This window comes from Pelobates fuscus, chromosome 10 (genome assembly GCF_036172605.1).
Source record: "Pelobates fuscus isolate aPelFus1 chromosome 10, aPelFus1.pri, whole genome shotgun sequence".
Lineage (NCBI taxonomy): Eukaryota > Metazoa > Chordata > Amphibia > Anura > Pelobatidae > Pelobates > Pelobates fuscus.
Window position 1 is genome coordinate 65051691 of NC_086326.1, and position 23054 is coordinate 65074744.

Below are 23054 nucleotides of genomic sequence, written 5' to 3' on the forward strand. Positions count from 1 at the left end.
CTGGACAAACCCACACTCCTGCTTATTCTCCTGCTAAATCGCTACACTAAACCTCATACTCATTATAAGTACACCTGTTAGTAATGTTATGTAATACCTATAAGCCCAATATGTTCCGCACCACAGACAGGTCAGGAACTCACATAGGCAATTAATCAGCATACCCCTCTTCAGGTCAGGTTACACGCCTGAATAGTCCACTGTTTTTACAAACGTGGTAGTACAAGATAGGCCCACTACGGAGGGACGCTTATATGCCCCACCATCATGCTACAGATACACAGAACAATAGCGATAGCCTGTCTACCAGACTATCAATGTATACCTGTATTAACCCCTTAAGGACCAAACTTCTGGAATAAAAGGGAATCATGACATGTCACACATGTCATGTGTCCTTAAGGGGTTAAACGTGAGAAACTAACCTAACTTCAAATCTGACCAAGCAAGTATATATTATTATTGTATATGTATAGTCGAAGCTACAATGCTAAACCCGCTTATATTCTTAAATCATATCTTTTAATCTACTCTGGCACCCGTATGCTTAAGCCTGATTAACATATAAAATTGTGCATGTTAACCTTGTACCCCGCATATTACGCTTGGGAAAAGCTATAGGACTGCCTTTGGGGCACCTCTCGCCTGTTTGTGTCATATCTCTGCACTGCAAAAATAAAAAAAATGATGTACATATGAAGAGAGACTGTTAATCAGGAAAAAAATATAAATATAATCATTAAGCATGATACATGTATCCCTTGGCGGGCACCTGACGGATGCACCTACAGGAACCAATGCCACTCTAGCTTCTCATTGAGACCATGAAGGCACACTGTATCCAGACGGTAGTAGTAGTTTTTTCCTATTGCCACCTCTGGTTAAAGGGGGCACCCTCTCAAGCACTTGATATCTCAACTGTGCAGCATTATGTATTTTGTCTCTAAAGTGCCGTGCAACTGGAGCATCTGAATTTATACTGAGACACCCGATCCTTCAACGCATGTATCGTTTTACCCACATACCCCAACCCGCACGGACACTTTAGAAAATATACCACATACTCAGTCTGACATGTAAAAATCCTGTCAATTTAATCAGTTTTTCCAGTTCTAGAGTGGGTGCAGAATTCACCCTTAATGATCCCACCAGAACTGCAGCTTATTGTATTTGTTCCGATGAGTAGAATCATTACCGGCAGGCTTTTTGCTGTAAACACTGTCTTTTCATAGAAAACGCAGTGTTTACATTACAGCTTAGTGATAACTTCACTGTCCACTCCTCAGATGGCTGCTAGAGCTGCTTCCTATCTCAGTCTTGCCTAGTATGCATCACAAAGGGGAACAGGGGGGCTAGATGGTTGTTTTAACACTAGAGGGTCATGAATACATGTTTATATTCCAGACCCTATAGTGTTCCTTTAACGTCGTTAGGGCGCGCTGTGTCATCCTACAGTAGAAGGGCTTTCACGATTTAGCCCTCCCTGCAACCTGCCTACCTGCCTGCCTGCCTCTCTGTCCATGCTGCAGATCGTGATCAGGGTACCTGCTAGCAACCCAGCCAGTCACATGATCGCAACGTGTTTTAGCTAGTGTTCTGCATTCATTGATACTGATCAGCAATTCTTTAGTTTTCACAAACCGTTTGAATTGTAAAGCACAGGTCTTGAACTCAGCAGGTGTGCATACTTCAGTTGTACATACTTTAGTTAATCACACATTATTATATTTTCTTGTACATACATTAATTTAATATTTTTTCACTACTTGTGGACACTAGGCAACCTAGAGTGTGCCAGGTATCGATTATTTAAACTGTTTGCCCTTTATTCTATATTTTAAAGTATCATTAGATGTTGAGTTTTAATTTTATGGGCTGACTTCCATAAGCCCTGGGCAATTTGCTGTTCTTGTTGCATTACACTTACTAAGGGTTACCCCCCCCCCCTATACTGCTCCACACTTTTTCTTTATATATTTTGCAGCATGACTTAGGGCACTGTTATATGCGTGAGACAAATGTTAAATAAAAAATAAAAAGCCTTATTGTATTAACACATAGTGGAATTATAAAATGTCCTGTGAAAATTGAATTCATGTATGTGAAAAAACACAGAAGAAAATATGACCAATAAACAGGGCCAGCATTTGTAATAAAGTGGCTAGACCACACAATTCAAATTACGCCATTTGGAATACCCTGGGTTGCCAACTTTTAAAAATATGCCACCATGCAGGTAGTTTTCTTTCCTTGGCTGCCATACTGCCTCAAAGGTGACATAAGCCCAGAAAATTACTTTGACAAATTTACAAGTTGAAAAGGGTATCTAATCTATTTTACCCTGTGACTTACCAAAAAAAAGCCAGAAAAAACAGTACGTGTGGGTACAGTTATCTTCAGGAGACAATGTAAAATAAAAAAAAAAACAAGACTTTATTGCACTAACTCATATCAGGATTGTGAAATGCCCTGTGAAAATGGAATTTATGTGTGTGAAAAACACAAAAGTATGACCAGTAAATATGGCCTGCATTTGTAGTAAAGTGGCTAGACCAAACATCTCTCAATATGCCATTTGCGATACTCTGTGTTACCTACTTTTGAAAATGTTCTTACCTAGGCTTCCATGATCTCTCAAAGACAACAGAAATGCTAATGCCCTATTTTTGACACTGTAACTTTCCAAACTCCCTTAAAAAACCTGTACATGGGGGTACTGTTGTACCCGTAGGACATTGCCGAACACAAATTAGTTTTGTAGGGCAGTAAAACCTATGATCATGATGATATCAAAAGTGGAAATGCAGTTTTTGTGTTAAAAATACAAAAAAATAATAATATAAACACTAAATTAGGTTGGGTTTGTGACTATCGAAACCCCCATTTCCCGTCACCTCAGAGAACATCACTCTGGAAAATCGCATGGCTTACGCTTTTGTGGACTTGAGCTAGTGAAACGGGAAAAAAGAAGGGGTGATTATGACAAATTTCTAAGACAACGTGAGATTTTCTGGATATATAGGCTAAAGACCCTACAACCCAGAGGACTCAACGAAGGATTTTCATTTGCACCATTTATTTGAATCACTGCTACTAAAACTTAACACTTTTTACTTTTGGTTGTTGTATAGTTTAAGAACCATATGACAGAGATATATAAAACTTTAACATTAAGTCTATGCCTGATTGCTTTTCTGAGTTTAATCTTACAAACTCCTAAACTAAAAAGCCTGCATAGCAACTACTACCTTATGGGAGTTATACTCATATATCCTCCTTGCAACAATTTTGCTTAGCCAGTTGTGTTCCATTGAATGACATATTAGTCACACGCTTGACAAGGGTTAAAATCCCTCAAGCGTTTTGAGTTGGCTGCCACTCAAGGTCCCGGCCCCTCCTCATTGGGCGGTCCTATCTCGGATCTTCACGCCCCCCTTCGGGGTGGGCTGGCCCTAACAGGGTTTAAAATAAGGCGCCAACCCCAGTACCGGTTAGCTCTTGACAAAGGCGCATGTTAGCGCCGAAACGCGCGTTGAGCGATCACCGACTTTAACGTCATGAAAAATTGTCCTACCAAGGACCACCACTATACCATTGAGCACTATCGACGCTAATTTAGTTGAATTTAATTTAATTTAAATTGTCCTACTGAGGACCACTACTATACCTGTGAGCGATTTCGTTTGAATTTGATTTAACTGTCCTACTAAGGACCCACACGCTATTTTTTATCTAAAATATCGAGCAGTAGCAAGTCTAAGTGTAATGACAATGTCCTACTGAGGACTATTCTTAGGTCTCGCAATGCTATTGAGTTAAAGTTAAATCAGACTGTCCTACATAGGACCTCTACGTTATTATTTTTACTTATTTGAGCGATGCTGTGATTAGCTGTGATTAGTATAGCTGGGGATTGTGTTTTGTGGGGAATCCTCTAAGGCCTGCACGTCTAGTTTCTGGGTATTGGGACTGAAGGGGTTATCTCGCTCGGATCCCGATTACCTCAGGCTACAGACAGGCCTCCTACTCTCGCTAAACACACCGATAGTACGCCTAGCTTCTGGGTACTGGGACTGAAGGGGTCACCTCACTCCTATCACCACTACCTCGGGCTGTAGACAGGCCTCGCACCTATCGTTTAAACCCACTGATATGACTTGTTACCACATGGGCATTTCAACGTAAGCGTACTCCCGCTGTGGTTTTGCACTGTCACTTGCGGGTGCATTTAGCGGATTGCGGAGAATGACTGCTAACCAGGTCCAAATAGGTCCAGTGTGAACCACGGAGCGCTATATCACTCCTTGTTTGGTATCTCTAAGGGTGACAAGAGGTGGATAGGCACCAATCATTTGCTATCCACTCTCGATCTTCCCCTTTTACCTAAATACGTGCCTCGGACTCTATGAAATCACTGGCTGTACCTACACTAGGAACACTGTTAGTACTTAAAATATAGTGCTAGTCTAAATGACAGTGTTCCCCCTAGACTCTTTTACGAGTCCTCCAATCTACTATCACTAAACGCTGTTAACTATCCTCTATGTGGTACTCAGGGAGTCATCGCAATTTATACTGGGCATGACTCATACATACTGTATCCACCTTGTAGCTGCCTAACAGAGTCTGTACAGCTACATTGTAACACAGTGTCTATATTGCGAGTATGTCTCAGTAGGGTTTAATTGCCCTACTCCCTCTCATATATCTATCTCGGCATTGCTCATATAGTAGTTCATCTACTTTTTACTTTATTTGTATTTCCCTTAAGAGGGTTAATAAAGATTTATTATTTTTCTACTATTCTTTGTAATCAATGTAAATAGGCTCGTTCTTTAGCTCCCTCTCACAGCATTGTATTGCCATACACTGACGGAGCACTTTTCATTCAGGGTTTAGAAGCCGATTATGGATGCACTGCTTTAGTGTACTCCACTCAGCTTCTTCTTTTTGGGTTTGTGACAAAGTGGCTACTAAAAAAAAAAAAAGGCTGTTCATATCCCATTTTCAATAACCTGGATTGCCTACTTTTGCAAATAGTATGCTATACGGTCTCAACGGCAACATAGGCCCAGCACACCAACCAGGCAAATTTCAATATGTAAAAACTGAAATGGGAAAGCCCTATATTTAATCATGTAACTTTCCAAAACACCATAAAATCTGTATATCACAGCATACAAATATGTATGTATTATCGCAGTGAAAACTAACAGTATTATGACATTTACAATTAAAATGTCATGCAGATGCATTTTTTCCCCTCAAAGTTTTAAAATTGTATTCATATAAATAGTTTATATATAAATATTTGATGTGACATGAAAGCCGTTTCTCCAGCACAAAATGATATGTAATAAATGTGGGTGTTCTTAATACGAAAGAGGTAAATTATGGTTGAACAGACATATATAGCTCAAATTCTAGGTTTTGCTTTGGTAAGAAATTGTACAATTGCCTCCGTCCTTAAGGGGATAATAATTGAAGTGCACTGCAAGAGGATTGCTTCTGCAAAAACGGAACTGTTCAGGAAGTATTCAAATTAACCCGCCAAGCTTATTGTTTTAAAAAACTTATTTACAGAAATACACTTTTAATAGCAGTGGCAGAACCCCCCCCCCCCCCCCCCCAAAAAAAAAAAACACTATAGCATTAGGAATACCTGTATTCCTAATGCTATTATGTCCGTGTCCCTAACTTAATAGGTTCCCCCAATATCCGAAATTAAAGGGTTAGAAAACCTCCACTAGAAGTGGCGTTAACCCTGCAATTTAATAATTGCAGATTCTCATAAACTGCAGGGTTAAAACAGACAGTACCTACTGTATCTAGACTACTTCAACGAGATGAAATAGTTTGGGTGCCTATAATGTCCCTTTAAAGTCTTAAAGGGATACTATAGTGCTAGGAATACAAAGTTGTATTCCGAGCACTATAGCTTCCTCTATCTCATTCCCCCACCCGCACTGTAAGGTTTAAATAACTCCCTTGGCAGTGGGTCATGCTCTGCCTCCTTTGACATCATCCGACAGGTCAGGGGGGGGGGGGGGAGGTGCTAATCCTCATGCATGGCTAGCACATTAGGCCCTCCATACAGGAAAGCATTGTTTAATGCTTTCCTATAGGGATTTTACAAACACTGGATGTCCTCATGCAGAGCGTGAGGACATCCAGCAGTAGACAACTTAAAGTCGCCTAGCAAGCAGGAAGCACCTCTAGTGGCTGTATGATTGACAACCACTAGATGCAATCTTAACCCTGCAATGTAGAAATTGCAATATTTAACATTGCAGGGTTAAGAGGACAGGGAAATTGCACCCAGATCACTTCAACAAGATGAAGTGGTCTGTGTGTATTTAGTGTCCCTTCAACATGCTAGGTGTTTACAAAAGGACTGGTATTAGAATCATTTGGGTACCAGAATTCATAACCCAAATAGACTCAGCAATTTAGATGAAAGATTTAATATTTTGAGAGATACTTAACAATTGAAAAACGTAAACTAAAGGTTTCCTGTTTTGTGCTTGGATATGCTGACGCAACATAAAAAGTTTAAAGTAGCAAAAGCAAACAGGGATTTATCTACTATACAGTGAATTATCCGGAATTCAAACCAAATTGCAACAATTCTGGTTGCAAGCTCACTGTAGTGAATGCACACCAGAACTTCACTTTCACTGTTATCATTTTCCCATATGGGTTGGTGCAGATGTATCAATCTACTACACATTTAAACATTGAATGGGTGGAGATTGTTTGCATATGAGAACCTGTTCTCTTGCTTCTAGAATTCTTTACATGTATTAGTCGGGCTGTTCACAGACTCTAGAGGGCAGTCATTTGAGGCCTTGGTGTAGATTTGCAAGTCTTTGAGCACATTAAATCAGTTGATGGTTTTGTACAGATGTTGATTAGTACCCTTGTCCACTCTTGTGGTATTCTTTGGCTCAGTTCTGTTACTGAAACTTTGAAGATGGTTATTAATATGGTTTGCTCTTAGACAGGAAATATGTAATTCAGTCCAGGACTTTATCTAAAGACTGATACTTCAAAAAAGCAGTGTGTCTAACTTTCTGGCCCAGGGAGCTGAACATTTACCTTGTCATATCCTCTGTTATTAAAAGATGTGACAATTAACCAGCTCAATTTGGATTTGAGTTAGAGCACATGTTTGTACAAGAATCAAATACATTTCCCTCCAGTGCAATTCCATTGCTGGACGAGTACTGCTTTGAATATAAGGTTTATAGTGGAATCAATTAAAAAAAACTAAATTAAAAAAATAAAAATAAAAAAATTTAATGTTCTATTGTTTCGGCACAAAATGTATCTATGGTACACAATGTAATTGGTCCCTGAGGAATAAAAAAAAAAAAAAAAACACATCAATAAAACAAACCTATATCATGGTTACATTTACAAACAAACCAAAAAAAAAGTTGTGTTTTATATAGTCTTTTCTGGGAAATATATGTTTAAACTATCTTGGACAACTTTGAATCTTCGTACAAGATGGAAGGGGAATGATGTTTATCTTCTCAAACCATTTGGCTCTGAACTCTACATCAGATGGTACTGTGAATGATGATAAGGGCATGGTGGTTTTTGAATCTACTTCTTCCTTTGTTCCTTCATTTGAAATATCTTCCGCCATTATCTAGAGAAAAGAAAAAAAATTGGTTTGGATATGTTCTGGTTGAGTTTCTCCCGTACATTCTCATCTCTTCATTTTCTCAACCTCACACTTTTTACGTCCCTTGCAATATTCCTCTCCCCTACAATTCTGCTATACTGTCTTGCCTTGTGCCATTTCAATTTCTTCTCTCCTCAGTGTTCCGAATCCAATTTCAGTTTCCCATTTCCTGCCGGCTGTGATAGCTCAGATTCTCTCTCTGAATTACTTCCTTTGAAGGAGTCTGCAGGGGACTCCACAGATCCACAGTGTTATAGTATATATGCCTACATACAAATGGCAACGGTAGACCAATCATGGAACCACTCTGATATCACCACACATGAAAATGCTGTCTGCAGACAAGAGTACCAGCATGGCACATTATCAGAGGTTGGCTTTATATCCATGAACCAGCTGTAACTACTGAATGCAGTCTGGCTCTATTGAATACAATAGAGATCCCCTCTTAAAGCAAAACTATATATTTAAGGTATTCATTAAAAAATTCTAAACTTTTCACTGATACAGTACTGCAAGAAAACAGAACAAGCAACTTACTTACAGCATGCAAGCCAGACAATATATATTGACTAAATTATTAAAAACAAACAAAAAAAAACACTATACCTCATTCATTAGCATTTGGGTTTCTTCATCTATTCCACATTCTTTGAGCCGTTCTTCAATTCCATCTTGTGCTTTCAGATTGTTTTCCAGTACAAATGATGCTTGCTGTGGTTGTACAAGCTGAAAGAGACGTCTACACAAAGGAAAGAGTCTGATGAAATGTACATTTTCTCCATTTACCACCAAAATATAAGCTGCCTTACACATAGATTTGACATTTTTTTCTTCTTCACTGTAGCACTAACCACATACTGTTTATTTTATTGTAAGGCAATATTGCAGACATTTTTAAAATATGTTTACCTTTGTATCTCCTGCTTTGTTAATTAAACTTTAATCACACAGGATGCTCCTGCAGTGTAATAACAGAAGAGGAGATATATTCTAAATCAAAGAAATAGAGTACATTTAAACATTAGATCTCTTTTTACAGGAAATGTGTAAGGAGGCTGTGTAGCTTCCAAGCAGGGCTTGTGTGACTAGGGCTGCATAAACAAAGTGATTTAACTCCTAAACGGTGGAGAATGTAGCAGATGAACTGCAGGGGCATGACCAATACACCAAATCCGCTCCATTAAGCTAAAGCGGTTTTGGCGAGAGCGTCTCTTTAGATCACTTTGTCCAGCCATAGCCTCAACTCCCTTTGGTGTGACTCACTCAGCCTCCATAAAAATGTTTTTATTTTCAGTCAGATCTTACAGCACAGTGTGTTTACTTTAGAAGTTATTTCCTGCTCTGGTTAATTGATCTATATATTAACAGAGACATTATAAATTAAACACACTGTGCAATTAAAGGGACACTCAAGGCACCCAGACCACTTCTGCCCATTGGAGTGGTCTGGGTGCCAACTCCCATCACCCTTAACCCTGCAAGGTAAATATTGCAGTTTTTATAAACTGCAATAATTACCTTACAGGGTTAAGTCCTCCTTTAGTGGCTGTCTATCAGACAGCCACTAAAGGGACTTCCGGGTTCTTACAACACGAGAAGCGTCGCCCGTATCCCCTATGGCGAGGTCTAATGCGCGCAGCCATTGCCGAGCATTCACATTAGGTCGCCCCCGCCGGCTGATGTCAGCAGGGGGGGTGGAGGGGGCATGGGCGGAGCCTGACCCAGCACCGAGGGACATCAGCGCTGGATACAGGTAAAGCAACATGGGATGGCGGGTGGGAGGGGGGTACTGCAGGATTCTGCAGTGCCAGGAAAACGGATTTGTTTTCCTGGCACTGGAGAGTCCCTTTAAAGAACTTTTAAAAGGAGATCTCCCTTTTCAGGAATAGTGTAGGGAGGCCAAGTTTGAGCCATTGGAGGTGTGGCTAGGGCTATATGATTTGACTCCGAAATGGCAGAGAATTGATCAGTGACACTGCAGCAGTATGATCTATACATCAAAATGCGATTTAACTATCAAGCAATGAACTCTGCCATCAATCAAGTTACGCTGGAAAAATTGCCAATTCAGACTACAAACTGCAAGTGTAGTTTATGAAAGTCATGGTGCACACTTCGTAGGTCTAAATTAAAGAGCACTGAATCCAACCTAAACATTCTAAACATGGGGGCGGGGCCGGGCGGCCATGCCAGCAGGCTGCAAGTTACGATGGCTCCAGGGGAACTCGACTAAAAATGGGTAAAAACCCACCACATCCTGCTTGGAACCCCCTGGAGGGGCACGCTAGCTGGCCCTGGAGTGTCCTGGTGCAGCTGGAGCACCTGAAATCGGGTGGACCAGGTCCTGGTGAGATGCTCCAGGGCTGGAAAAAGTGAGGCCTAACCGGGAAGGGAGTGGGGCGGACGGCCGCTGCCTCACTTCACGCACCGGCAACTTCTAAGAATCAGGGGCTCCCGGCCCCGTATACCCCCCCCTCTGGGCCGGCGGGGGTTATCCCGGCCCCCACCGGGCAGGCAACATCTTAGCAGCCCCTCTGAGAGACTCACCGCCGTCAGCTACTATGCGGCCTACACAAAATGGCCGCTGCACCCAACCTATAGCTCGCTGGAGAAGACGCGCTGAGAGAGAGATCCCACAACACACGGCAGGAGCTACGACCACCCATGGCTTATTGCTGCAACCACGTCGGGACAACGGGGACCCGCGGCCCTACTGACTACCCACACAGCAAGCAGACCTACTAGGCGGCAGTGGACCCAGCGCCTACCTTATATGGGCACGCCTCACAAGAGCTCCATATATCCAAAACCGCAGACCGACATTGGAGCATCATGCCAGCACTCACCTACCGGCTCGGTTACAGGGACACTTTGACCTGCAGTGGGTCCCAGGGTCGCAACGGACTCAGTGGAGCCCTAAGAGAACTATCCTTGTGCCGGAGTATTGAATGCTGACCGACACCATGCCTGATCACAACTGGTATCCCAACTGGCTGCCTTAACAACTGAAGCTCTGGCGGTGGCTACCACCACACGGACATGTCAGCTCCTAATACCACAACTGAGGTGGCAGCACACGAGGATCTTAACAGCATGATTGGAGCGGACGATAACCAAGCTTGCCACAACCTGCCTGGTGGCACAATCTTTACTCACTTGAGTACTCATCTTAACATAAGTTGTTGTTTTCTATAAGCATCTATTTAACCATTTGTACTATGTTCACCCGCCTAATTCTCCTCTTAGTGTAACGTTTGGCAATGAAAGGGGACAGCACACGAATCTAGCAATTGGCTTAGACGCGATTGGCAGTGTAATCACTGGTTGCTTATAAGCGAAAGCACATTTGGCATTGTAATACTTTAAATACTTTAAATACTTGATTCAGTTAAGCTTGTTAATTTACTATTCTATTATATGTCAGTAGGCCAATCTGTATGTACACCTGCATTTGTAATCTTCCCTGACACATCAGACTAAAGCATAGCAAAGCATACATTAACATACAAACTACTTATAAGCGAGGATACGCAATAGAAACGTTCACCTTAAACTACTGTTACCAAGCGGCGATGTAACTTACTATAACTAATGCGAATGACTTACGTGTACCTAGCCTGACTTATTAACATAAAAATGTGTATGTTCCATCTAAATGCTATACAACAGTTGACAAATCTGTATGTTCACTACGTTGGAATATGCTGTTATGGCATTGTTGACAAACGGTTGTTATTCATGCACAGCAAAAATAAAGAATTTAAAAAAAAAAACAAAAAAAAAAAACATTCTAAACATATCTAAACAGCAGAAATGCTAGCACATTTATAAATTTTAATTTCATACTGTTTACAAATTATCCCCTCCCACATATCAATATTGCTCAAGATGCTTGTGGCATAAAGGTCTAAGCAAGGAACTGAGTCACAGGGAGAGCAAAATCCATCTTACAAGCATTTTATGTGCTCCCAGTTCTAACCCATCATCGAGCAGTTCTCATACAGAGGAAGTATAGGATGCTATGATGCCAGGAAAGACAACATGTCGGTGATATTAGTGTGGATGTGTACCCCCCAAGCAAAGCCAAATACAAATATGTTTTACCATGGTGAAAAAAAGGCAGATCTGTTTTAAGTTAGACAAGCTAATAATATAAAATTACATTTGATTGCAGTTTCCTAACGTGTATGGGGACAAACTGATATAATGATTTTTATGTGGAGAAAGAAAGCAGTAAAGTAGTATTTGAAGGGAATATTCAAAAACAACAAACTTCCCAAAGCTAAGACTCATACACTCTCTACAAGAAAATGAGATGGAAGAATGCCAATAGAATATAAAAGTAATAACTACATTATAGCAAATACTACTGGTTACCTTGCTCGAATGAAAGATGCACATGAGTTAATCCACAGCTCTGTTTTTGTACAGATATTTATCAATGAAGGGTTACTTGAGTCGAGAACAGTCCTGCTTGTATTATCCATATCATTAAGTATATCCACATTTCTCCCAGCACGATCTAAGCACGGCTGTTCCTCGTCAGCAAAGTCATGTTCATTTACTAATTTAGGTCTTGTGCTTTGGATAATGCTCTGAGCTTCCTCTGACAAATAGCATTGTGAGGGATCCAGAAGAAGTCTTAGGTAGAACTCAGCCAGTTTTTTCCACATCCATGGATTGTGTGGGTGCAATGAAATCAGCTGCTGCAAACAGGACACGGCCATAAACCAATCTCTCAAATGGCTATAAATGGTTATATGTAGGTTCAGGGCACAAGTCAATTGATCAGTGTTAAATACACTTCCCTTCTAAAATTGAAAAGAAAAAAACAACAAAAAAACAACAACTTAGTTTTATTAGATTTTAAATGCCATTTCTAAAGCCAGCACATAATAGTTTGTGTTTATACTGTAAATTCTGTTGTGGGTCCTCGAAGTTAAGTATCTGCAGAGGAGGGTAGGGCAACCCAGTAGTAATTGTGCACGGTTTAAAATCCAGATTAGGTTTTGGAGTGGGAGCTACCAAACCATAGATGTAGTTCATAAATACACAGCACAAGATTTTTAACAACGATTACCTGGGACAGACAAAATTACGCAGTCTTAAATACTGAATGTAGTTATATATACACACTCCTCCATATTTGCTTAACTTAAAGTTGGCAACGAGAGAATATTGAAACAAGCAGGTCCTGAGGATGGCTTCCGTGCAACCCTCAAAGAACCTCACCAAGAAACACACACAGAGTGGTCTATGTGTTAGACATGAGGACTTAAAATTATGTTCATTTATGTAATTACTTTTGCCTCTCAAAAAATTGAGGGACAAAGCCTATAAAGAGCTATAATATCTACACAATCCCCAATTTTGGAGGATCATCAAATTAAAGTTCAAATACTAAACAGGATCTATGGAAATTGAGAGGTTCAAAGATATGAATGGCGGAATTCTTAAATCTGGGAATGGCAACTGTATGCACTTCACCTGCTTTGGATTACACGCCCCATGATGCTTAGCAAACCGAATGTGAACGTTTTTTTGTTTTTTTTTTAAACAAACTAGCCTTACACCATAAAAAGATTTGTGAAGAAAATGGTTTGAAAATTAGTTTACCAGAGTTTGAGCAACTTCTAAAGCTTCTGTGTATCGTCTTAAGCAAACTAAACACCGAGCCTGGCTTTCCTGGACATCTCTTCTCATTGCTGCATTGGTTCTTGGTAACAGCAAGTAACAGCGGTTATATTCAACAAGTGCCTTCTAAAAACATAAATATAAAATGTCAACAGGATACTCTCTCTCGTAGTTAACATTGCTAAACAGGAAATCATTACATCTAATTGTTATCATAAAATAGTTGGTTTAAGGAGACATTCAAATACATTAAAGGCATCATAGAAAAGGAGAAAAACTTCTAGCCACTTTTGGAAATAAATATTTCTCACTGATCGAATGGAAATATATTATACACAGTGGTGTATCCTGACACGCACTGACACGCACTAACAGACACGCACTAACAGACACACACTAACAGACACACACTAACAGACACACACTAACAGACACACACTAACAGACACACACTAACAGACACACACTCAGTCACTAGCAGACACACACAGTCAGACACACACACACACTCACACTCAGTCACACTAACAGACACACTCACACTCAGTAACAGACACGCACTAACAGACACGCACTAACAGACACGCACTAACAGACACGCACTAACAGACACGCACTAACAGACACGCACTAACAGACACGCACTAACAGACACGCACTAACAGACACGCACTAACAGACACGCACTAACAGACACGCACTAACAGACACGCACTAACAGACACGCACTAACAGACACGCACTAACAGACACGCACTAACAGACACGCACTAACAGACACGCACTAACAGACACGCACTAACAGACACGCACTAACAGACACACACTAACAGACACACACTAACAGACACACACTAACAGACACACACTCAGTCACTAGCAGACACAAACTAGCAGACACACACTCACTAACATACACACACATACAGTCAGACACACACACACTCACAGGCAAACACACTAACAGACACACACACACACACACTCACACTCACTAACAGACACACTCACTAACAGACACACTCACTAACAGACACACACACTAACAGACACACACACACACTCACACTCACTAACAGACACACTCACTAACAGACACACATTCACTAACAGACACACACACACACTCACTAACAGACACACACTCACACTCACTAACAGACACACACTCACACTCACTAACAGACACACACTCACACTCACTAACAGACACTCACACTCACTCACATTAACACTTTTTTTTTTACTTCAACCCCCCCCCCAGCCTCCTTACCTTTGGGAATGCTGGGGGGGGGGGCATCTTTTTTCCCTGGTGGTCCAGTGGCTGCTGGGCTGCTGCTGGGCGGTCGGGCGGCACTCTTGGGCGGCTGGCGAGGGAGCACTCCATCTGAGCTGTCTGCTCAGCTCCCTCGCGCGCCGCACAGTGAGGCTGGGAGGCGGAGCCGGAATATGACGTCATATTCCGGCTCCCAGCCTCACTCTGCGCGCGCGAGGGAGCTGAGCAGACAGCTCAGAGGAAGTGCTCCCTCGCCAGCTGCCCAAGAGCGCCGCCCGACCGCCCAGCAGCAGCCCGGCATGTCTGTTAGCCGCAAGGCTAACAAGACATTTGCCTTGGGCATTTGGGGGGCGGCTTTTTTTGCCGCCCCCTAGAAAATGCCGCCCAAGGCAAATGCCTTGTTTGCCTCGCGGCTAATACGCCCCTGATTATACAACATTATTTTCTTTATATAATTTAGGTTAAATAGATTAAAATAAATGGAAAATAACATGGAGCAGAGGAATGTGTATTGACAGGGGGCTCATTTCCCCTGACTGACACATATTATGTTACCACCATTTAATAACAGGCAAGGCCTTTAAAATCAAAGAGCACGTATTGTAACTCTTACATTATTTGAGTTTCTATGAATGATCATTTAAATGCACTGAACGTAAGGAACACTCCAGGATCAACATTAAAGGATCACTATAGGGTCAGGAACACAAACCTGTATTCCTGACCCTATAGTGTTAGAATCACCATCTAGCCCCCCTGGGCCCCTCATGCCTCCAAAAATATAGCAACATCTTACTGTATTCAAGCCTGAAGCTGTAACTCTGCATGCTGTTTGCCTAAAAAAAAAAAGAAGCAGTCTGCTGACATCATCAGAAGTGGTGGCCTGATCCAATCACAGTGCTTCCCCATAGGATTGGCTGAGACTGACACAGAGGCAGATCAGGGGCAGAGCCAGCATGATTCAAACACAGCCCTGGCCAATCAGCATCTCCTCATAGAGGTGAATTGAATCAATGAATCTCTATGAGGAAAGTTCAGTGTCTGCATGCAGAGGGAGGAGACACTGAATATTTGGATGCGTTTTAGGTAGCCATGACCCAGGGAGGATCTCTAACAGCCATCTGAGGAGTGGCCAGTTAAGTTATCACTAGGCTTTAATGTAAACACTGCATTTTCTCTGAAAAGACAGTGTTTACAGCAAGAAGCCTGAAGGGAATGATTCTACTCACCAGAACAAATTCAATAAGCTGTAGTTGTTCTGGTGACTATAGTGTCCCTTTAATGATCTTTATGCCACAGTTACAGAATATATCATTGGTAGAGGGACTGAATTAATGGTGCCAGCAAAAATTAGCAGATGCTGCCTGGTAGAGTAATGCTCCCCCTTCCCCCTCCCCCCCATCTATCCCACAACATTTATTTATTTCCTTCTTGTGTTAGAATTTCTTAAATGTGGGTTTGTCATCGATTTATTTAGCATTTTCAAAAGATGTTGGCTAATGATCCGGCGTTTGCAAATACATATCAGTAGTTACAAAGCACATGCAACACAAACAGATGCACATGCAATCTTTAGTCACTAGAGGGCAGAGCAACATTATGATTATAGCTCAATGAAGTACAATTACTTTGTACAATTATTTATACACAGTGCCAAAATACTGTGCAACACTTTGCAATTTGACAATGACTATATAAAACATCTGGTAATTGACAACCAAAATGATGTCAAATGAAACAAGCTGTGAAAAAAGCCCTGCTCAAATGAGTTTACAATCTAAATCTAAACTTGCAACAGTGTATCACATTTACATAGTACATCCTCTCACTGAAGGCCAAAAAATTTATTATGAGCAAATGAGAAAGCTGAGAGTTTTGTGAAGAAATAACTTTTTACTGGTAGCCCCAAGTATCCCCTTCAATCACATAATGAGAAAGAAGTTTGAAGACAAATCTATTAAATCACTCCAATAGAAGAAAAATCATTATTTCACACAGCTTTTTGATCCAAATACTGGGGTCAAGAATTAATTTTTTCCTAGTTTGTTGCAAAATTGGAAGCTAAACTTGATGGATGCATCTCTCTTTTCAGCCTACGTAACTATCTAAAATAAAGTGATGGGTCATTCACTCTACTGGTCGATAAAATTGTAACAGGCAAAACTGTGAAAACTATATTTTCCCTCAAATTTTTTTTTCTAGCTAAATAAGAAGGTAAATATGTACGTATTGAAAGCCCTAAAAGTCTTTTTTAGAAACAAACCGTGTATCATTTGTGTGCACTAAATGAGTATGCGGTAAATTACCGTTAAATGAAGACATAGCTAAAATATAAAAATTGCACTTTCCCTCAAATTTTAAAACAGCACCAGTTCTGAAGGGTGTAAGTGCCTACAATAGGTATCAAGACTACTTCAGTTCATTTAAGTGGTGTGGGCGCAGGCAGTGCCCCTGCCTGTTTAACCCAGCAAGTTCTGAGAAACTGCGATGTTTACAATGCAGGGTTAATTTCACCTCTAGAGGTGCTTTGGGGTCCCTAATGGAAATATACTCTGTCTAACATGTTCAAATTCCTCACAGGAACACTGATTCAATCATTTACTATGGGGAAGTTTTCATGTGTGTGCAAGTGCCGCACATGCACATTAGGTGCCACCATTGCAGAAGGAGGAGACCTAGCCAGCGCCAAGGGAGCCTTCGTGCTGGAAAAAACATGTTGAAAAAAGGTTTTTAACACTTTAATCAACCACCGATTGTGTTCCTAACGCTATATGAGGTTAGAACCAGTGTAAATACTACCTTTAAAAAGGCCCACCATTTTTTTTATTTTTTTTTATGATTTGATCTACACCAACCATGTCAGCATTATGGCTGCAAAAGGATTATGGGAGGTGTAGCCAACAGGATCTGGTGTGCCAAAGGACTGCATGAATCACATTCGTTCATATAAACACACAACAACTCCTGGTCATGAAAAGGTTTAAAGAATCCATTTCCATAGATATAAGGATGATGCTGAGTAAATCAAAATTAAACATGAAAAGCAGTATTAGATATATACCTCATAGTCTTCATGTCTATATGCCAAGTCTCCTCTGAATTTCAGGGCTGTAATAATCTCAGTGCAGTCCTCACTGTTTAAATCTTCGTTAAACCACTGTAAATAAAGCAGATAATAGTGAAACATATTTACTAGTTTATTACTTTATCAACTCCTGCATGTGCTGCCTCCATGCACAACTTGGAGACATAGGTCTGAGCTGCAGACTACCCCCGTGGCTGCCATAACTCTGTAGATAGCTGCACATAGCTTAGTTCTCTAAACCGGGATAAGTATAACCTAATAGCAACTGCAGTACATGCTAGCGCCATAACTACTGTGACTTTAAATGTCCTATAGATCAGAGATATGGTTGGCAAAGCTATTTCCTGGTTAAGGCTGAGATGAAAGATGATGAACCCTCCTTTAGGAATTTCTTTCAAATCATAATTAACTGTTTATTATGGATTGACTGTTTTTAGATTTTTTTTTTTTTTTTTTTTTTTTTAATGAGTTACCTAAATAATGCTTAAAGGAACACTATAGCTTCAGGAACTCAAACATGCATTCCTGACCCAATAGTGCTAAAAGAAACACCATCTATCAGGAGCAAAGCCAGCACAAGCACAGTGTGCAGCACTGCCCCAGGAAGCACCTCTAGTAGCTATCTGAGGAGTGGCCAGTGGAGTTATCCCTAGGCTGTAATGTAAACACTGCATTTTCTCTGGAAAAAAAACGTGTTTACTGCAAATCGACTGAGGGGAATGATTCTACTCACCAGAACAAATAAAATAAGCTGTTGTTGTTCTGGTGACTATAGTGTCCCTTTAACCCCTTAAGGACACATGACATGTGTGACATGTCATGATTCCCTTTTATTCCAGAAGTTTGGTCCTTAAGGGGTTAAAATAAATAATTGGTCAAATCCATCTCAAAATACCCTGTAAATTAAGACTCCAAGCACCATATCCTTAATAGCACAAAATACTGTTTAGGATGCCAGGAGTGCCCTGGCGCCATCTCACAGTAAATAGAAAAAACTATTTTAGTGAAAACTTATCTGGGCCCCACCACGCACCAAGGTCTGCTTCTGGTCTTCTCCTGCAATGAACTCTGGTTAGCCCTATAGAGCTAAGTAGGGCCATGCAGACCCGTGCACAAAGGCTTAGCATGCTCCAGAGTGCAGTCCAGCTAATTAGATTTTCCTGCACGAGAAAATAGTAAATAAGGCCTGCAGTTCAAGGGTGCCCACTAAAACCCAGATAAGGTGTCAAATCCAGGCTGCAATGGTTATGGTCTACCCTAAAAAGGACAACTCTCACGTCAACTGTAGGTATTTTTTAATATAATGATCCTTTCATAAAATTTTGAAAGGAAATAGATTATGCTGGAAAAAAAAAAAAACAAGTAGAAAAAAATACAAAACCTGTGTTTGAAAACCGACATTCTCCATGATCTTCCTTGCTTCATGCACTAGTTACACAGTTACATAGCTGAAAAGGGACTTGCGTCCATCAAGTTTAGCCTTCCTCACATATGTTTTTGCTGTTGATCCAAAAGAAGGGAAAAAACCCAGTCTGAAGCGCTTCCAATTTTGCAACAAACTAGGAAAAAATTCCTTCTTGACCCCAAAATAGCAGTCAGATGTCTCCTTGGATCAAGCACTATTACCCCACTAATTAGAAATTATATCCCTGTATGTTATTGCAAGTATTTATCCAATTGCAGTTTTAACATCTGTATAAACTCTGATAAAACCACCTCTTCAGGCAGAGAATTCCATATCCTTATTGCTCTTATTGTAAAAAAAACCTTTTCTTCGCCTTAGGTGAAATCTCCTCTCTTCCAGCCTAAATGCGCTGACATCATCCCTGCACAATGCAGTGACATCATCAGACCTATGATTAAATTCAAACACTGTCTGACCCAAGGTGTTTATATATGGCTGAAGGATCCGGTCATATACTAAAGGTAGGGATGAGTTTTTCTCATGTTTTTCTTTTGTTTGTTTTACATATACCTTATTTATTTATTTTTTAGTCTATTGGCTTTACTTGCTGAAAAGATTATTATATTAAATAGTAGTTATGAGTTGACAGTTCTCCTTGAACCCAGGAATAAACACAAGTTAAAACCTCTGCTGCTGTAGGGCAACTCCAATGATGACTTGACATCCCAAACAGCAGTGTGTATTATTAAATCATATTATTAAATCATATTACTAAATGAATGAGTTATCTGATAATTGTGTGATCCAGAGACTCTACCCATTTAATGTGACAGAGTAAAGCAGACAGGTCCCAGTGTTTGCATGCACCGACCTGCGGTTCACACTGCTTTGCCTTATAAGGTACCCCAACACCCACTGTACGATCCCTGCTCTCTGAGAACACCGAGTCTTCAAAGCAGCATCCTGGAAACTCCATGCTGACAGTGGCAACACCAGATGGTCCGTCATTAAATGCTGCCTCCTTGGAAACAGGGCTCACCACACTTGGTTCCCTTGTGCGGTGTCAATACGCATGCGCTGTCTCTTGGAACGTTGCCTTCTACGCATGCGGTGAGGCTCTGGGTCAACATTCCACGCATGCGCAATACCTCCCTTATAGAATGTTGTGGATATGTGATGGTATCACATCAGCGTTGGGAAGATCCAGACAGACTCGGACGCTGTAAGTGTAGGGGATGACTTGATCAGATACTTTGTATTTTTACACGTCATGAAACAGCAGTAAACTTGTGTCAATGCAATAACCTAGAATGATACTTAATGTCACATAAAAGATGATAGATATATATATTTCAGTCTCAGAGTTGAAATTGGAAATGTCTGATATGTGTTTTCTTTCGAAACTAATAATACTGTTTGATTCACTATATTTTTTTACATACAGATTTTCTTCTGTGTATTAATACAGTTATTTACACTTAATTCAGCTAATTATATGCCTTATTAGGTAACTCAGGATGGACAGCTTGGCTTTATTAAAAATAGAATCATAAGTGTGTGTGTGTTATATAAACACACTGAACCCATTGTACAGCGCTACGGAATTTGCTGGCACTATAGAAATAATAATAACGGATAGAACAGTTCAATGGATCTTCTTCACAGCAACTACAGCACATGCACTGCAGTTGGAATTTGCTTTGTTTTGCTTCCCAAGTGGGGCCACCCAGGAAGGAAGGAAGGCAGGTAGAAGTTACACAAGTGTAGCACCCACAAATCTGGTATAATGGTGGCAACAGCACTATAGACAGATATTTATTAAAAACCTAAAACAATGCACTTTTGATCCATTATTCGGGGGCTTATTTTCTTATATTTTTCTTCCTTTTATACACATTTCTATATGATCTTATAATAAGTGGAAAGTTAGAAAATATTTGTGCGTGAAAAATAAATTAAGTTCATAATAAAATAACTAAAGCAATATAATATATCTTTATAGTACATTATAGACTCATTACATAAGGAGATGTTATCACTTTAAGTTACTCTGGGCACCATTATTATTATTATTATTATTATTATTATGATATATATATATAGCGCCAGCAAATTCCATAGCGCTGTACAATGGATGGACTAACAGATATGTAATTGTAACCAGACAAATGGACACACAGGAACAGAGGGGTTGAGGGCCCTGCTCAATGAGCTTACATGCTGGAGGATAATAACTTAATTTGAGCAAAGTTTCTATGGGGCTTGGAGTCCCTGGAATCAGTCTTTCCTTATAATGTTAAATCATTTTCAAGTGGTGTAACACCGAAGTTCTGTTCCTGAATACCCATCATTCCATTTTCTCTCTGTCAGCATTGAGGTGAATTGGTTATGGTGTTCAGAGGGTTCTCTCAGAGGGTTGCTCTAAGCACCATAAGCATTGCAAGCTGCTGTGGTATCCGGTATTCCCAGGCTCCACAACAAGGGACACTCTAGGCACCCAGACCACTTCTGCCCATTAGAGTGGTTTGGGTGCCAAGTCCCACAACCCTTAACCCTGCAAGGTAATTATTGCAGTTTTTATAAACTGCAATAATTACCTTGCAGGGTTACGTCTATTAGACAGCCACTAGAGGGACTTCGGTGTTCTTAAAAAAGTGTTTTAGGGGGCGGCGCCTGACAGCCAAGATGGCCGGACGTGCATTCTGAAAGCTCCAGCACCGGCAGACACAAATACACTAATCCTGTCCAAAACCACAGGAGCTAGCAACATAAGGTGCTTGGAATAAAATGCAGAACCTCGCAGGAATCAAAACTATAACAGTCCGGCACCGATCTGCACTAAGAGAGCCTGAACCGGTCATGAGGCCTAAAACGGAGAGGAGCTTGCAGCATGGGGGAGGCGGCTGATCACCCAGCAAGGGACCCGCTTGCGCCCTGGACCGGCGGGGGTTATCCTGGTCCTCGCTGGGGCCGGTTACCCCCAAACAAGCGACAGAATCTGAAGACAAGCAAAAATACCAGGGCCCAACCAAGATGGCGGCTCAGACGCGGCCCGCGAAGGGGAGAACCCGCATCAAACCACCCATGCACACTCTGGAGTTCTTTGACCGGCTTGGCGCAAGCCTCTGGTCAGCACTCCACACCAAAGGCCAGATCTTTAAGCTAGTTTTGAAACAAGCAGCGGCGTGGATACGCCCTACGACCCGCCGCCAATTACGCAGACACCCACCAACAGCTCCCAGGGCGGCCTCCCGACGGTGGCTACACCGAGCACCCGGACTGCAGACAAATTTAATGAATCCCCCGGGCGCCAGCTCCCGCTCGAACATACACCAGAGGTGGACCACCCACTTTGCCAGACTCGCTTCTCGCAAAGCGACATCTGCAACCTCCGACTATCAAGCGGAACTTACAACCTCCCTGGCTCACGCTCGGGTAAGCGAGATCAACCATAAAGGTGAACACCCCACTGGGGCTCTCGCAAGGGCCCGGCTAGAGGACACAGATAAAGCCACTGCCCCTCACACTATCCGGGAGGCCAGCGAGATTCACGAAAAATCAGCATGGACATCGAGACGGCACTAACAATGGACATATGTCCCCTGGCTCGAGCGGCACTCACACAACTCCAACGGCTCCACAGAGCGGGCGTCGGCTGATCACAGACCACTCTGAGGACTGAGTCTCACGTACCCCACAGGACCACGGGGGAAAGCTTCCAGCACTGCAACAAGAACTCTCAGTCCACTAATCCTTTCTGACCTGCTGTCTCCTTCTTTACACATCACCTGGGACAGCGGCCGCCTAACCCTGGACTGCCGAGCACTCTTTCTCCCTCAGATGAGCAAAGCAATCAGGGACGCTTGTATTAAATCTAGGTTATACTGTGTCCTAGACAGTTTAAACCCTGGTTCTATTATATTATTTTATTACCTTAGTACATTGACTATCAAGCGTA

The 23054-nt window shown here is 41.4% G+C and overlaps 2 protein-coding genes across 2 annotated transcripts in view; one reads left to right on the plus strand and one right to left on the minus strand.

Annotated features, from left to right (window-relative positions):
• Nucleotides 1-7314: 7314 nt before the first annotated feature.
• Nucleotides 7315-20144, minus strand: C10H8orf76 (chromosome 10 C8orf76 homolog). The gene is made up of 6 exons (XM_063433757.1): nt 19968-20144; nt 17668-17763; nt 13313-13456; nt 12074-12507; nt 8303-8435; nt 7315-7657 (listed from the first exon to the last, which is right to left on the minus strand). Exons 1-6 carry the CDS (start codon nt 20070-20072, stop codon nt 7481-7483), a joined length of 1089 nt encoding a protein of 362 aa, XP_063289827.1. The 5' UTR covers nt 20073-20144; the 3' UTR covers nt 7315-7480.
• Nucleotides 20145-20246: 102 nt separating this feature from the next.
• Nucleotides 20247-23054, plus strand: part of MINPP1 (multiple inositol-polyphosphate phosphatase 1) — a 90054-nt gene continuing 87246 nt past the window's right edge. The window contains exon 1 of the mRNA XM_063435059.1: nt 20247-20318. The gene's annotated coding sequence lies outside the window, so the exon portion shown is untranslated. The remainder of the gene's footprint in view (nt 20319-23054) is intronic.